Here is a 17,635-nt window from a genome sequence, read left to right as displayed (position 1 = left end):
CTGCCGCCCCTCCCTGCAGTTACCGCGCTAACTCTGAGGGGGATAACGAGAAGCAAGGGAGAGCTCAACGCCCGCTGCTGTCACCCCCGTCCTCGCCTTGCCGGGGCTCTCCTACGGCCCCGCCTCCGGGCCACGTCCCGCAGCCCAGAGATGAAACCTGCCGGCCCTGGGGTCCCGGCGGGCCGGGAAGCCGGGAGATGCTGCCCGCTCTCCCCGCTGCACCGCCCGCCTTTGTGTCCGCAACGGCCCGCGGCCCCCCCGCATCCCCCCTTGCCCCGGGGGCCGCCGCCCCCTCCCCGCGGGGCGAGGCGCGGTGCGGGAGAGGCGGCGATTGGCGGCGGGCGGTGGAAGGCGGGCTGGCGGCCATCGGCGGGGCGGGCTCCGCTGCGGGCGTTGGCCCCCCATAAGAAGGGGCCCCTGCCGGGGCCGCCGCCCTTCTTCGCCCGCCGCGCATTCGAGCCGCCCCGCTCCGGTCCCGGATTACAAAGCCCGCACCGCCGCTATGAGCATCAGCACGAAGAACTCGTCGTACCGCCGCATGTTCGGCGGGGGCAGCCGCCCCAGCACCGGCACCCGCTACATCACCTCCAGCACCCGCTACTCGCTGGGCAGCTCGCTGCGACCCAGCACCGCCCGGTACGTGTCCGCCTCGCCCGGCGGCATGTACGCCACCAAGACGACGTCGGTGCGGCTGCGGAGCAGCATGCCCCCCATGCGGCTCCACGACTCCGTGGACTTCTCCCTGGCCGACGCCATCAACACGGAGTTCAAGGCGAACCGCACCAACGAGAAGGTGGAGCTGCAGGAGCTCAATGACCGCTTCGCCAACTACATCGACAAGGTGCGCTTTCTCGAGCAGCAGAACAAGATCCTCCTGGCCGAGCTGGAGCAGCTCAAGGGCAAGGGCACGTCCCGCCTGGGCGACCTGTACGAGGAGGAGATGCGGGAGCTGCGGCGGCAGGTGGACCAGCTCACCAACGACAAGGCGCGCGTGGAGGTGGAGCGGGACAACCTCGCCGACGACATCATGCGGCTGAGGGAGAAGTGAGTGTGCGAGGGGAGAGCGGGCAGGGCTCAGAACCACCCCCCGGGCGGGACCCTGACCATCCCGAGCCGGGCGGGGGGCGGCGGGAGGCTTAGAGGGCTGGGGGGACCCCCGCACTCTCCTCACCGTTGTCTCGCCCCTTTCAGGTTGCAAGAGGAGATGCTTCAGAGGGAGGAAGCTGAGAACACCCTGCAGTCATTCAGACAGGTTCGAGGGGGCTGGAGGAAGGGCGGGAGCTGGAGGAGAGCCCGAGGTGGTGGTGGGACGGGAGGGTGGGACTGCAGGAGTTGGCTTTCCTCGCACAAAGGAATCCCGTCCGTTCTCACGCAAACCCTCCTTGTTTTCTTTGGGGGATGCTGCGGTCTGCAGGGAGGGGAGGGAAACTATTGTCTTGCTTTATCCAAGTCTAGCCTGTTTTACAAAAAGCGCTCCGATGTGGAATCGCTTTCTGATCCAATAAAAATGAAAGGGGGGCCATCTGCTCGCTTGGCTGAAGGGTATTAATGGTTTCTATGGGATTCACCGTGGAATGCAGATACAGGCATTATGGCAAGTGTGGTGGCAGCAGATTGAAATAATAGATCCCTTTGTGTCGGAGGGGAGGGTGCAGTGGGCTAAATTCTTACTACATGTGTAATGGTGTGAGCATATTTCTAGCCGAAAGTGCCCATCGTGTGTATGGTCCAGTTTTTACATAAACCAGAGCTCCCTTTTTATGAATCACTTTGGTCAGTGCATAACTGGACAGCAGTTCCAAATTTAAGTTTTTTCATCTGGGTGTTGTCTGCTGACATGCAGCAGACGATTTGTTCCTTGGGGTGAGGTCACAGCAGGCAAGCCTGCCTCCTATGGATGTTCCTTAAGAACACAGAATTCATCCTCTGTAAAAGATGTTAACATAAGAAACAAGTTGCCTTAAGTGCTTCTCCTCTGTAGGATGTTATGATGTTACCAGCATAAACTAAAACCTATGTGACAGCCAGAACTAACTGTGCAAAAAGTGTTAAACTCAGGATTCCACATATGCCAAACCAGCTTTCAACTTGGATTAAGCCTTGTTTGGAGTAGGAGGTATTTTGGAATGTGCTTTCTCAAAACAAGGTCTCTTCCCAAGAACTGCTGGTGAGAAACGGTATGGGTAGCATTCCTCCTGGCTGGAAGTGATTGCTGTTATCTACAGACAGCTGGACATGGGCTGACTTCATCCCAAAGTTCTTCTTAGACGTTAGTGATGTCACCATTCAGGAAATCATGACTTGATCATTACTCAATTGTCTGTGTTTTCCGGGCTAAGGCTCTTGACTACAGTATATTTGTAGTCTCTGAAGGAGAGCAGGTGTCTTGGTGAGGTAATATGTGGAAACTGGAATTCAGAGTCTGTGCTGGGGGCACAGAAGCTTGAAACAAAACAGTTTAAGATGCTGCCTTAACTTTAGCTTCTTTTTTTTTGACTGCTAAGCCCACAGAATGTCCCATGCAGAAGCACTTAAGCTTTAAAGAACCTAATCTGTTCTGATTCCTTGCTGAATTCGGTTGAAGAGTCCTTTGGGTTAAAGCTGGCTTTTAAATGATCTTTCCTACTTAACTGGTGTTCAAGGCATGTCTACCTCAGTTTCAAACAATCAGTTAAATTTCGTGAAGGCTCTAGGCTTTTAAGTGAACTTGGCTTTGCGTATATTCCACATTCATTATCCAGCTCCTCCCTGTGCTGTGGAAAAATCATTCAGGAGCTGAGCCTCTAGCAAATCTGTGTATGCAGTACAATCAGAACTGGATCCGCTTAACCTCCTGAGGTGTAGCTTATGCATAAGAATTGTAAATCATTGTCTGTAGAAACACTACACGAAATCTACTCATGACATAACTGGTGCATTCAAGTGTGTTTGATTTGAACAACAGTATATTTTAATTTTTCCTTACAATAAAAGGATAGGCTTAAAATTTGTTTCAGCGTAAGTATTACTGTCCTGCAAGTGAAATTAAATTCAGGACACAGAAGCTGAAACATCATTTACTTTTCATCCTACAACCTCTTTGTTGTAAAAAACATAATAAGTAAATATAGAAAAGCACAGCTCTTTATTAAACAATTATGTTTTTGATTCTTGCACTGGAAAGTTATGTGCATTAATCTGGAACACTTCAGCAGATACTTTATTGTTCTGGTGTAGCATCAAATTTACTTGATGGAGCAGTTGTATAGTTCAGTATTCTAAAAGAAAGTGAACAAATGTTTGAACACAAACTTTATATTTCTCAAAGCTGCTTGCTTTGGAGGCTGTTCAACTCATATGTACTGTGCATTTTAATTTATTCTCCTGAGCAAAGGTATGATTTTATTCATATGCTGATGGCTGTACTACATAAAATTAAGCTAAAGGCTCAGTGAGATCTTCTCTTTGGGACAAAATAAGCATCACAGTTAGTGTGAAAGTTGTTTACTGCAGCTTTGCCAGTTACTCTAGCAGCAAGGAATAGGTCCTGAACCTAGGACAAGACTAACAGGTCTGCTCCTGGCTAACGTGAAGTTTTTCTGAAGTAGCCATTGATGCTCAACCCTGCAAACTGTGTCTGGTATTAAAGAATCTCCTAGGATAAAGTCATTGTTTTGTCCAGTTGCATGTATAGGTGCCTTACACTTGGTTTGCTCAGGCTACAGATAGCTTATTCATTTGTGTTTCTCTATACATCTAGGAAATACAGATACATTGATTCTTTACCTCCTAACTTAATTATAAGATATATAGTAAAATACACACCATATAGTCTTACATGTCTTCAATTTAAAATGCTTTCAATTTATTATAAGCTCCTAAAAATCCTTTATCTGTTCAGTTGTCCTGAAAAAAAATGACAGGATGTAGGTTTCTGTAAAATCCACTGGAAACTCTTTGGATGTCAGTGCATACATGTTGGGCCATAGCCATATCATTTCCTACCAAAATGATACCCAGTTTCTTTGGGGTAGGAGAGCAAATGAATGAAGGAATTCTCTGAATTGAAAAACAGAGCCAATATGAACAGCGTGGGTGTAACACTGGAAACAATAGGGAAGTTCTGGGGTATTTTGCTGGATAAAGAAAATGGAAGAATTATTCTGGAGCAAGAACCTTACCCCAGAGTAAGAGGGATCCAAAGAATGACTTCCTAAGAGTCCAAAGAAAACACTCCTTATTTCAAAAGCACCATAAAATTGAGAATTGCTGATTAGGAATGCTTATTTATTGGACAGTCCAAAATAGCTTTAAAGTAAGCTGTGAAACCCTGATATATTACCATGTGAATGTAAGCAGGAAGCCGTGTATTTAACTGGTATGAAAGTAACAATTTTCCCCTTTTCAAGCTAATTGTCCTGCATGCTTAAAATGTAAGAAGTTACCAAACAGTATTTAGTCTTAAATTATGTTTTTGAACTAATTTAAGCAGCTCGCATGTAACATTCATGACATATTTTCTGTTAAGCCTTAAATGAATTTTTGCTGTTGATTAAGACTATCTCCATCCAGCCAGAGGTGGAGTCTTTGGCAGCTACAGGGGGGGTGTAGGCAGTGATGACTAACTTGATCTGCATTTATGGTCATACCTTCCTTTTCTCAAGGGACATCTGTCAAACCACTTGGAACCACAGTAAATGCTTGCGGTTCCTATATGTGCCTCACTAGCTTTATAAGTCTGTGGACCTAAAGGGCTCTGTGGTTGATCACCAAGCAGTCCATAAGAAATTAAGTCCTCTGATAGGCATGTAGGCACATGGGTTGTAATTTAAGCCCCCACTGGAAAAAATTGCAAGACTATCTCTTTTTCAGGATAGTCAAGCTAAAAGAGCTTATAGCTGGCTTCTGACCCAAGTACCTGCTTCATCTTCAGGCAGCACTTAACACCCACCGTGATCTGTATGCTCTTGATCATGCTCAGCGATGCACTTCATATTCTGTATAGTTCCTGAAATCACAATTAAGATGCACATATAGTGGTCTCTGAGGCTAGGGTAGGAGGTGGAAAAAAGGTTTTTCACAGTTCTTGATTTCATATTGTCTTTCCCAAAAGCTCAGGTGTAGCATCAGTCTGTGTGTTGTTGAACCTGCTGTAAAAGACTTCTCTACATTAGTTTGGTAAGATTGCTAATTATTCTTCTGTCTGATCAGGATGTTGACAATGCCTCTCTGGCACGTCTTGACCTTGAGCGCAAAGTTGAGTCCCTGCAAGAGGAGATTGTCTTCTTGAAGAAGCTTCATGATGAGGTAAGCCGAATAGAAAGGTCTGTGACTAGGTACTGACAGCCTAGTGAGCAAGTAAGCTCTTCACTAGTTCTGGCCCAGAGTCTTAATCTGTGTATGTTCCATATGCTGTCATGTAGTGACACTGAGTGTCTGCTTCTCTCTAAGGAAATCCGAGAACTGCAGGCCCAACTCCAGGAACAGCACATCCAAATTGATATGGATGTTTCTAAGCCTGATCTTACTGCTGCCCTGCGTGACGTTCGCCAACAGTATGAAAGCGTTGCTGCTAAGAATCTTCAGGAAGCTGAAGAGTGGTACAAGTCCAAAGTAAGTAAAATCTGTTCAGATACATCAGGCACTCTAACTGTACAGAAGAGCTTTGCTGTAGCTCAGAGAGAACTTGGTGTTCCCTCTGTCTCTCTACTGGAGATGAACACAGCCATGGCACAGTCTTCTTTAAACTCCTAGTATAGGAAGAGTGCAGCTGAAAACATTTTGTCCTATAGAAGTACAGCATCAGAGTAATGGATCTGTACTCAGAGTCTTTCCTGTATTGGATGAAATACTGGAGAAAGGAGTGAATGAATGGGTGAAAAGATGGGTAATATACAGGGCAGGGCAACACATATGAAAGGTTTGATGACAAATTACAATGTAACAATTAGAAAGGAATTTTAAGAGTAATGCTAGTATTTAAATGTTTTGGATGTTGAGGCTTGTAGTGGCTTCAGTTGCCCTCAAATGCTGTGTTCAGAAAAAGCCTGTTATACTATTTATGTTGAAGGGTTATGCTAACCAAGCTGGGGATTTCCACAGTTTGCAGATCTCTCCGAAGCTGCTAATAGGAACAACGATGCCCTGCGCCAGGCCAAACAAGAAGCTAATGAATACCGCAGACAGATTCAGTCTCTCACCTGCGAAGTTGATGCCCTTAAGGGAAGCGTAAGTAGAAGACAGGAGTGGCTGGGACAGTTTCCCCTTTGCAGCTTTAACACTGCAGTTTAATTGTTGATACAAATGTGAATGCAGCTGATCGCCCATACAATACAGCTGCATATTAGTACTTTTCAAAAGGATGCTATGATCTCAGTTTGCCCTACTGTGCACTGGTTAGATTGATTATACCCAACTAGTCCTACTTAAGGTACAAATGCATTCTTTTGCTACAATAGTCACTGTTTATGTAACACTTTCTGGAAGTGTTTATGGCTTGTCTGTCAGGTACAGCTGAAGCTATAAAAAAGGCTGGAAGAGCAGTGGAAAGGAGGTGCAAATCTTGCAGCTTCTAGAACCTGTCTGCCTCAAAGGGTAGCTTGAAATGGGTTTAAGTGTATAGTAAACCTACAAATCCCCTCACTGAGGGCTATTTGCGTGTTAAATTGTACTGCATGTGATGGGCTTACTGTAAGAGATTGCTTTGCCATGTGGTAGGACAAATACATGGCACACCTCCGATCAAGTAGCAGAATAACCCACCTTGACTTTGCAAGAGGAAGATAAGGCGATGAGAAACTTGGGATATGTTTGGGCACTTTCAGAAAGAATACCAACACAACTCAACTTTGCTTTTAAAAAGAACTTAAAGGTGTTGAGGGTGGGGAAGAGTAGCTGAGCTGCAGCAGGGCTTGACTTTGTTATTCTCTTCCAGAATGAATCCCTGGAGCGCCAAATGCATGAAATGGAGGAGAACTTTGCTGTCGAAGCTGCTAACTACCAAGACACTATTGGCCGTCTGCAGGATGAGATTCAGAACATGAAGGAAGAAATGGCTCGCCATCTCCGCGAGTACCAGGACCTGCTGAATGTAAAGATGGCTCTTGATATTGAGATTGCCACCTACAGAAAACTGCTGGAGGGTGAAGAGAGCAGGTAAACATCCCATGCAGACACTTTTCTAAATAGCAATTACTAGAAGGTGCTCTAGTGTCTGACTAGACATACCATGTCTGACTGTTTCCATTTCTTCTCTTTCTTTTGTTCAGGATTAACATGCCTATTCCAACCTTTGCTTCTTTGAACTTGAGAGGTAAGCTGTTTTGTCATTAGCAAAAGAGTCCTGGACAAGTTCCTTTTGTATTCGAACTTGTATCAGTGCAGTTGTGTGTGATATTTTCTTAGATATAACTACATTATTTTCCATTAGTTAAGCTTGGGTGGGAGGAGAAACTTTGTTCCTGGGCACGGATATTTTTAAATATCAGTGCATAGTGAGTGATTGGTTTAGATGCCTGCTGAAAGTGCTTTAAGGAGAACAGACAGAAAATGGAGAAGATTAGTTTATTATTCAGAGACTTCATATATAAATTAGGATTCTGAAAGTAGACACTAAAATCTGTTACTCTTCATTTCTTTGAGAAAGGACTTCATCTAGACTATGACTAATAATGCATTCTGTTCTGCAGAAACTAACATTGAGTCTCAGCCAATGGTTGACACTCACTCAAAGAGGACACTTCTAATTAAGACTGTCGAAACTAGAGACGGACAGGTTGGTGGCAACTTTATTTCTATCACAGCTGGTTTTACCTTAAAATACTCTTTAAATTTGTTTACTGGTCAGTGCAGCCTCTAGAGGGTAGTAGGTATTGAGTAGAACAGCATCTGTCAGTCTGAGCTGCATGACTGAACATACAAATGTAGCAAATGGCTTTTGTGGAAACAATTGCAAAATTCATCTGGTAGTGAAACCTTAAGTGGCTGCTAGTTACCTGTGTAGTGAGTACTTAAGTTCAGCTGAGTTAGCAAGTTCATTTCTCACATCACCCGAGGAAAATGTGGCAATAGGGTGGTACTTGTTTAGACAAGAAACTGCTTTCATACCAAGTCAAAGCTTAAATGGTTTGTGCACACTGTTTGCCAGCGAGAACTTCTCATCTAGAAGTGAGACTTGATACCCATTTTTTCCACACTTCTGTGGTACCACATGTTTGAATTCTACCTGTAGAAAAACCAACAATCTTCCTATTAAAGCTTAATGCAAGTGTCTGTGTTTATCAACAGGTTATTAATGAGACTTCCCAGCATCATGATGACTTGGAGTAAAGCTGAAGTGAAGATGCATACTTACAAATGCAGAAGAAGTTCTTACCAGCAAGATTTTAAAAGTCCATGTCTTAAAGGAAGAAACAGCTTTCAAGTGCCTTTCTGCAGTTTTTCCATGAGCGCAAGATTATTATGCTAGGAAATAGGTCTTAGATCTTGCAAACTGACTCTCCCTGAAAGATTAGAGTTTACAATGGAGTCTAGTTTACAAATAGCAATATCTTGTGCTGCAATACTGTTTTTAAGTATCTGAATTCAATAAAACTGCTTTTTCCAGCACAGTATGAGCAACCTGTCGCTACTTCAATAAATCTTTGGAAAATGGCTATTGATGTGTTTTAATTTGTTAACTTCATGACTTTCTGGAAAGCCATAACATCATAATGCTGGAATTACTATACGGTTGACATCTAGTACTGGTTGTGTGGATTGCTGTTTTTTTCAGTTTAACTAGATAAACTGTCTTACTCATTTACTGCTTAGGTTTTGGAACCAACTAAAATGGACTATAACTGGCAGATGCATAATGTATTATGATATTTCTTATCACTTGAATAAAATCTGATACTTCAAGCTAATAAAAATTAATCTTGCTTTCATATACTAGTTAATCCTGTTACTAAGAGCTAAGAATGCCCAAAATACCTTAAGACTCAGCTCTATAAAACATAGTAGTTAAGTGGCTGTGAAATAGTTCAGGCAAGCCCTTATCTGCAAAAGCAGCTTTCAAAAGTTAACAGCTGACTTCATTTTCCAGGAAAGACTAGTTCCCAAAGGCTTGTCTGTATTACAGAAGTTAAATGAAGGCTTCAGCTGAAGTGAGGGTTAGAGGTAGAGAAAATGAATGTATAGAGAGAATAATTTGCCTTACTGCTGACTTCCTTCCAGGATTTAAACCCTTTTAAATGGAGCTCTCCTTTTCAGGGGAGCCACTGTGCTTTGTCTTTTCTACTGAACATCAAGCCTAACTGCAGAAGAAGGGGCAAGAAAAAACTCCCATTTGGCCTGCCATACTCTTCTAAGAGGCAAAAGTGAAAAGTTGAAGTTCTTTGTGAACACTTAGAAGCTTTCTTCTGCAGAGTAAGGTTTTTCTCAAATTAACACATGGTCAAAACTTCAGCACAGCCCTTATGCCACAAAAATTGCTACTCCGTTCTTCATAGCTGCTTCTGCAATGCCTGCTTATTGTAAGCATTCACTCGGACACGATGTTTGTGCAGTAAGTTCAAACTGGAGTTGTTTGGCAAGCACAAATTGCATTCAGTCTTTATTCAAGGTAATGGTAATAGTTCCATATACCGGCATTGCCACAAGCACTCGGGAACGGATCTGTTAGAAAAACTACTTGTTTGTCTTATAGATAAGTTACTGTTACCCTCATCTGATAGGGATGAAAACCCTGCATTTTTCATTCTTTTTAAGCTCTTCCGTTTACTCCAGCGCACGATTAACCAGATGCAGTGCAGGCACTGGAGTAAGGGGGCAGTAGACTCCACTTTTTTCGTCCCTAGTGTTTGCCGAGCCAGGCGAGATCTGCAGGGAGGATGCTGAGGAGGGAGGTGAGGAGTGCCTGGGGTGTGCTGCAGCCCTCTTGCGGCTCAGACACATGGGTGTCTCGCAGCCTGCATATAGGGGCTTAGGCATGACTGAGGTTTTCATCTTTGACTCTCCCAGGGAGAAGTGCTGAAGCTGTTCTTCGCTGCAGAAAAGCACCTAATTTTTCAAACAAGGCATGGTGATGCTGTTCGTACCCTGTTTTTCTCTAGTAAGTGTTCATAGAGAGCTTCACCCTCTCACTTCACCTCCCAGCAAGTCAGAGGGAAGTTTCCTCTTCTCATTAAGTTGCACTTGGGCTGATCTTCAGCAAAGCATACAAATCTGTTCAGCTGGAATATGTGCCTCTTTAGCTTGGTGCTTTAGATGCTCACCTGAGAGAAAAGTCCTGCACTCGTCCAGTTCTGGTGACTCTTTCACACAGAAAGGCCAGAAGTGACTCCAAGGAGAGTGCCCAGACCTAAGCCTCAGGCACTGCTTGCTGCAAAGCAGAGCAGATTCAACCCGGTCTACAGTGTGGTGAGACAGCCATGTTAAAAAGTGAGAGTGAACCCTGCCTCCTTCCTGCTGGGGAGGTTACAGACACCAGGTTTTCTACCACCTATTGACATGCAGAATGATCAAAAAGCACAAGCAAGCTTCCACGGGAGATGCTTCCTGTGATAGCAACAGCTCTAGGCATGTGCTATAGCTAAATTTAAACACTTCATAGGCTCAAGTCTGTACCTATCAGGATAAGAGTGAGATAAGGTGCTGATGTCCTACCTATTGCAGACTGCTGAAGTCTTTGTCTAGATCTGGGTACTGAAAGGTTGGGCCAGTGCTAAGTGTCATTTCTTTCAGCTGAAGCAGTGTGTGAGCCCTGAATGGTGTCGCCTGGCAGTGGGTGGGCAGGGAAAGTCAGATCAGGGGGCAGTGGGATGGTCCATGGCTCTGGTCAGACACCCGTGGCACAGTGTGCTGCCTGAAATGCACACTGACTGCTGAAGGTTACCTCGAGTGGGACAGTCTTTCAGGTATTGCTTCTCCCTCTGCTGCCAGCTATTTGGCTCATGGCTTTCTGTTGCCTTTGATTGCTTCACCCAGTAGATGAAAGAAGTGATGGTATGTATCAAGCGCTGACAGTGCAGCAAAGGAGTTATTTCTGGATCTTCTGTGTCTGGGGTTACCCAGTGCAGAGAGAAGCATGTGGGAGAGCTTTCATTGCTGGGAATAAATACAAGAATAAATAAAAACAAATAAAAATAAAACCTAGTTGCCAAGGGGATAGGAATACTGCAGGAAATCTCCAAAGCCTGTGCTCTGTGCAAGTGTGACAGTACCCTCATGGTGGAAAGGAGAGCAGATGGTGACTGCGACAACTTCTCACTGTTTGATCTAGGCACAGCGGCCTTGAGCTTATATAAAATCACTGAGAACTGCTTAGTGCTGAGCCAGCAGCTGGCCTCAGAACTGCTGTACCATGGGGCAGCCCCCAGAGTGGCTGGGCACTTGTCCTACCCTCCAGTGAGCACCCTGAAGCTCCTCCCATGAGCTTAAATAGCAGCTACCACCAAATGTGTGAGATGTACTCACAGTAAATATTATTACTCCTCCAGATAACTGAATCCTCATATTTAGTTTGTTTTGCTTTATGGAGCCAGAAGCTTGCTTTCCTTTTCTTTTTAATAATCCTGCAAAATATGGAAACTGTTTGCAGACACTCCATGTTCAAAGCCCTTGGGAACATGTGGCTAATGCATTTCTTCTGCCATCCAGTTTGACTGCTTCAGTATACAGCAAGTGTACTTTTCCCTCCTTCCACTGTCATTCTTCTCTCCCTTCTGTTTCTTCCTGCTTCCCTTAAGTTTAGGAAATAGCTGCAAGACTGCTCTGAGGTTCTGAAAACTTGGTTTACATGTGAGGTTTAAAGAGATCAGGACATTTCAGATGAGTCCTGATGACAGTATGGTGGAAAGCTGTCCATCAGCAGTAGTGGAAGGGTGGTGGCATCACTGTGCTGCATGGAGCAGGGTGCTGCCCCACACACTGTCAGGTGTCTGGGCGCTTCATGCAAAGCTATGAAAGCACTCAAGGAACAGAGACCTTCAGAAAACTGCTTATAGGCAAATGCTTATCCCAGCCCAGTATGAAAGCTCCAAATGGAGGCTGGGCCAATCCCACCATGCCAGCTGCCTGTAGTGAGAGCACTTACAAGGCTCATGCTAAAAGTCTTATTTGCAGGTATAAAAGTGGGTTCTTAGGAGCTTTGGGACTGGCCTGTTCTCCATTAGTCAAATAAAACATATCCTGTAGACTCTCAATCACCTTTAGAGCATGAAGAAACTTGTGGCTGATATCTCTGTCATAGGGCTGCTGGTGGCAGTCACCCAGGACCCATGTGGTTGTGGAGATTGTGTCCTGCTGGGGTTCACCTGCTCCTGGCCGGGACTTGCTTATGCCAAGTGGTGGAATGGGAGCTACCTAGTGCATATGAATTCCCACATTTGGAGATGTTGAGCAGCTCAGTGTCTGGATAGAGAATCCCACTGGTGTCCTAACAGCAGGTAAGTATTGGAAATTTTAACTGCAAATCTTTCCACAGGGAAGGGAAAGGAAGCCTGGATATTACTGAAAATTTAAAGTCATTTGCATACAATAAACTGCTCTAAGAGATGTTTGCCTGAGTGCAGCCATGCATGCAGAATTAGGAAATGCCAGAAAGAAAATTACATCTTCAATCTTCATTTGGTCCCTTTGTGCTCATGCATAATGCCACAGAATTCAGCTGCAAGTTCATGGGCCTTGTCTCATTCAGGGCACATCCCAGACAGCGCTCCAGGAATCACCGCTGCTCACTGCTAGAGCATTTTCAGCCCTCCTGCCTGTGTGTTCCCACAGTATATTTATCTGCTTTAAACAGTCTGAATGTTTAATTTCCTCTGGGCTACCCTCTGCTGTTCTTCAAGGTTCTTCACAGCACTCCTGGGGTGTTATCAGCCCTGTTTTACACAAGGGGCCACTGAGTGCATTGATCAGGCTCACAAGCGGAAGCTGAACTTAGGGGTCTGGTGTGAGGTTGGTTAGTACTTTTAAGGCACTTACTGATTTCAGGTCCAGGTACTTTCCTAGTCTGGATCTCAGACCAAGTTCCCAGAAAATTAAGCTTGGACATTGAGGGGTACCAATGCAAAGCATGGTTCGAGTGAAATTCCCAGGCTCGGCCAGGAAGAAGGAAAGAAATCCGATACCTCCTCTCCAGCCTTAACCACAGGACCTTTCTCTCTCAAGAGCATCCTTCATTCAACAGTTTCCTTCTGCTGCAATAAGGGCAGCAATGCTCTTGCCAACAGGGCCCCTCACAACCCAGCCCAGGGTCATTCCCCAGGCTCATGTACCGGCCAGAGGTAAAAGCAGCTTATGGGCTGCAGTCTGTACCAAACGCATTGCTCCAGAATAGGGCAAGCCCACAGCAGCCAGCTCTCTGCACAGTGTAACCGTGTGTAACAGTTTCCATACAAACTCCTCCGCCTGGCGTTTTCTGCCCCTTCGTTTTTCAGAGACGTATTGGAGCTGTCTCCCTGCGGTGGCTTGCAGGAACTGCAAGGGGCAGGCACCCTGCGCGCAGCGTTTCTTCTCTGCGGTGGGTCCTTGGCTGCAGCGTACCGTGCAGGATGGGGCGGCTGCAAAGGGAGGAGACGAAGCTTTTCCCAGGAATCGCCCTGCAGTTATTCTCTGCTACTGACTGTGATTCTGAAGCCCATGAAGATGCTTCAGACTTGGCAGAGAACAAAACCAAACATGTTGGGGATGAAGAAGTATGGTGGGTTGAACCAGCCGGCAGCCAAGCACACACACAGCTGCTTGCTCACCCCCATCATCCCCAGTGGGACGGGGATTAAAACAGGAAAAACAAAGTGAGAAAGTTTGTGACTAGAGATAAAGACAGATTAATGGGTGAAGAAAGAGGAAAGATGAACCCCAGGAGAAAACAAGGCAATCACACACCACCCGCCACAGTTAGGCACATGCCTAGGTGCTCTGTGAACAATGACCACCTTGGAAGCCAATACCCTTCCTTCTTATTCCTTTACCTCAGTCTTTATTGCTGATGACTGAGCTGATCCAACATGATGTTGTATGGTATGCCACATCCCTTTGGCCAGATCAGGCCAGCTGTCTCAACTGTGTCCCATCCCCAGCCTACTCATTGAGAGGGCAAAGTGGGACAACAAAGAGAATGCCTTGATGCTGTGCGAGCATGCCTGAGCAACAGCCAAAACATCAGTGTGCCACTAATACCGTTTTAGTGACAAATACAAAACATTGCACTGCAGGAATTGCTGTAAAGATGGTTAACTCTACCCCATTCTCCAGTAAAAGAATTTAGCAGCAGTTCAGATGGGTGCATGTCTCTGTACCTGGCAGCTGGGTTGAGCCTATGTACGAGGGCTTGGAAGGAACCAGGTTCAAAGTCCATCTTTTCCAAATGAGGAGCAGGATTTTAAGCCCAAGATAAGACACTCCATAGTTTTTATGTATGTTGAAGAAATGTACGTGCTAGAAAAGCCCTGCCCTTTTATATAATTAGCTTTATTATATTATATGGCAAAGTGAGTAATACAGGATGGTTTTGCTGGCTGTAGTGCTACACAAGTTAACCAAGTTTCCATACCCATCCCTAACTAGTATTTAAATACTGTAAAAGCACCCTGGCTCCCACCTACTGTAAACTAATTCACCTACTTTACCCACCTACTGTAATACTAATTTTGTACTTCTAAAGCTTATTTTGCAAATTGAGGATGGTAATTGCAAACACAGTTTCTGCTCTGACAGCCCTTCTCCAGTGATGCTTGCTGGAGTGTGACAGGTTTGCTGCTCCCAGCTTTCCCCACCAAACCGTAGTGCCCTGCAGCTAGGTGGCTGCAGAAGTGCATGCCTGTACCGCTCCTGCAAAACACAACACAAGTCTCTTTCCCTGCTGCTTTAGCTAAAAATACTGGACTGTGGTCTAGGAGGGGTCTGAAGTGGTGAATTCTTGCAGCAGTGGGATATGCCTCTATCCTGACCAAACCTTATGCTCATGTTCTCTTACTCTCAAAGTGAAAAAGTTGCTTCTTACATTGAAACAGAATTTCTTGCATTTCAGTTCATGTCCTTTGCCTCCAGGCCTGTTACTGGATACCACTGAGGAGGGCCTGGCTCTGTCTTCTGTATTCCCTCCATCAGGTGTTTATACACATTGATGCAATCCCCTTGAGTCTTCTCTTCAGCAGTCTGAAAAATCCCAGCTATCTCAGCCTCTACTTGAATGTCAGATGTTACAAGCCCTTCACTGTCTTTGTGGCCTTTGGCCGGACTTGCTCCAGTGCATCCATCTCTCTTGTACTGGGGAGCCCATAACTGGACAGAGCACTGCAAAGGGTTCTCATCATGGCTGAACAGAAAGGAAGGATCACATCCTGCAGAAAATCTAGCTCATCCTGTAATCCTAAAATCTTAATAATCCTCATCAGTCTTCCCCTCATTTTAGTTCTGCTATGATCTATTTAAAACAAGGTAACTAAGACACGAGAAGTTTTCAAGATGTACTTTGGAGCAGCACAGAATGACATAATGGGAACTTCCATCTTGTGCTCAGTTACCTTCAAAGTCGGCAAAAATATCCCATCTACTCTTTTGATCACTGGGCTGATGTTTTCAGAAAGTTGTTCACAGTGACTCAAAGACCTATTTCCTAAGGACTAATAGCTGCAAGGTCTCTTTCCCCCCCTACTTTTCCATCATCGACATAAATCTTTTATCCATTGTTTGATTGCCCAGTCATCCAGGACTGTGGTATCCTTCTGCAACTTTGAGCTTTGCATTAATACTGATTGCCTTTAATAATTTTGTACCAACTGAAAACTTTTGTCATCCTTTGCTAGGTCACTGAGGATTATATTGAACAGTAAAGTCCAAGTGCAAATATGTGTGCGAGCCCCGTGCCAGGTTCCTTCCACAGTGAAGGCTCTCATTTTTTTCTGCCATCTCCTACTTTCTGGCTTAAAATAGGGAGAACCTGCCCTTTGTACTTCTTAGGAACCTGCACTGATCACTTCGAAAAAGCTTTTGACAAAATCCTCCATCTGCATCACCTTTACCCACAAAGCTTGTGAAATGCTATAGATCTTTTTACCAGATTCATGAGGCATGACTTCCTTGGGTAAAAATGTTTGTGGAATCCTGCCCAGCACAGCTGCTCTTACAGTTCCCCCTGATAAAACCTTTCTTCTTATAGATTTATTTCTCTATAGATTTCAGCATCACCCTGGAGCCTTTCTTAAAGAAGGAAGTTATAATGTTCATTGGCTGTTCCTCTGACATCAGACACATTGCAAGTAACAAGTTAGCAGTTTCATGCTGAGTTACTCCAGAGCCATCTGATAATTGTCATCCTGTCTTCTCCCTGATCAATGTACTGGTTTGCTTCAAAATCTCTTCGGTTTGAGATTGTTCTTCATCTGTCACAGCAGGCACTATCACTTTGCTCTTAATGAGATATGTTCAAGCAAGTTCTTTTCCTATGGCCTTTGCTGGGTAATTCTTCTATCTCTTGACTATCTCACTTGACTGAATTTCTGGAAGACATCATGGTTTGGATGTGTCTGAAAGTGGTTTCTGTTAGCAGCCTGCATTGAACTGGTACTTGACCCATCTCACTGGAGATCTACATTTCACTTGACAGATTTTCCTGGTTTTCCCATTTTGACATAACTTTTGTCAAGATGTAGTAGTTCCCTTCACTGTCTTTTTTAATTGGGCTGAGATTTTTGAGAGGGTTTTTCTCTTTCTCTTTGTAAGAGGCTTTCCACAAGCCAGTCAGCAGTTGTCAGTTAGACACAGTATCTCAAAAAGTCTCTTTGGCCTTACCAGCATTTTCAATCTTTTAGTTTCTACTTTTTTTTTTTTACTATCTTTCTTTATTGCTGCCCACATTTGAAGCTCCCTTTTGAAGTTCTGTACATTTGAAATGGACTTTCAGGTTTCTTTTCCTTCCTGGCTTGATTTCAGTACCTGCAACTGCTACATCGTCCTCACCACTAACCTCTTCACGTTCCACACAGGCTGTAAAGTACTTGTCTCCCTCTGCCCTTTGCAAGAAATGGTCTTAGCATTTCTCTCCTTTAACCCATAATTATCTAGTCACCCTTTCCTTTAGGTAGTGAAGACTATGTACCTAATCAAACTTGGAGCAATTGCTTGAAGTTCATAGCATCTATTTTGGACATGAGAGGAGCTTTCAGATGAAAGCCTTTCAATTTCCCCCATCTTTATTAGATGGACTAATAGAACATAGGGCCTCTATGCACAAACCTTGACCTCCATGGAAAAGGAGGTGCCTGATGCAGAGGGAGTGTGTGCTCTGATCATGAAGAACAAGTAGGTGAAGCATCCCTTGCTTGTGATGGTTCTCATTGTGCTGTAGCCTTCCAGGCTGGCTGGTATTTCCAAGCAAAACAACAGGCAACACAGGCTTCTCACAATGGATAGAGTCCTTTATATTCCATATAATCAGTCTCCAGTTGGAGAGTTGCACTTTACTACTCCACACTTCGAGATACATTGACATTAAGGTAAGGTATCATGTGGGTAAAATCCTACATGAATAAATTCTGCAGGGTTTATTTGCCTGCGGTCTGAACAGAGCCTGCTGGAGCTGTTAATGGGGCTAGAATGAGACAGCAGCATTTAAGCAGAGGAGGTAGAAGTGCCTCAGGACTCAGAAAAGAGATGGGTATAGGCTTGGAAA

The 17,635-nt window shown here is 44.8% G+C and overlaps 1 protein-coding gene across 1 annotated transcript; it reads left to right on the top strand.

Moving 5' to 3' along the window:
• Positions 1 to 437: 437 nt before the first annotated feature.
• VIM (vimentin) lies at positions 438 to 8,906 on the top strand. Its single transcript, XM_031052483.2, has 9 exons — positions 438 to 1,044; positions 1,192 to 1,252; positions 5,191 to 5,286; positions 5,431 to 5,592; positions 6,082 to 6,207; positions 6,914 to 7,134; positions 7,248 to 7,291; positions 7,668 to 7,753; positions 8,266 to 8,906. Exons 1-9 carry the CDS (start codon positions 503 to 505, stop codon positions 8,305 to 8,307), a joined length of 1,380 nt encoding a protein of 459 aa, XP_030908343.2. The 5' UTR covers positions 438 to 502; the 3' UTR covers positions 8,308 to 8,906.
• Positions 8,907 to 17,635: the final 8,729 nt, after the last annotated feature.

This window comes from Melopsittacus undulatus, chromosome 1, assembly GCF_012275295.1.
Source record: "Melopsittacus undulatus isolate bMelUnd1 chromosome 1, bMelUnd1.mat.Z, whole genome shotgun sequence".
In the NCBI taxonomy this organism is placed as follows: domain Eukaryota; kingdom Metazoa; phylum Chordata; class Aves; order Psittaciformes; family Psittaculidae; genus Melopsittacus; species Melopsittacus undulatus.
The sequence above is the reverse complement of the archived record's forward strand: the minus strand, read 5'-3'. Positions and strand labels throughout refer to the sequence as shown.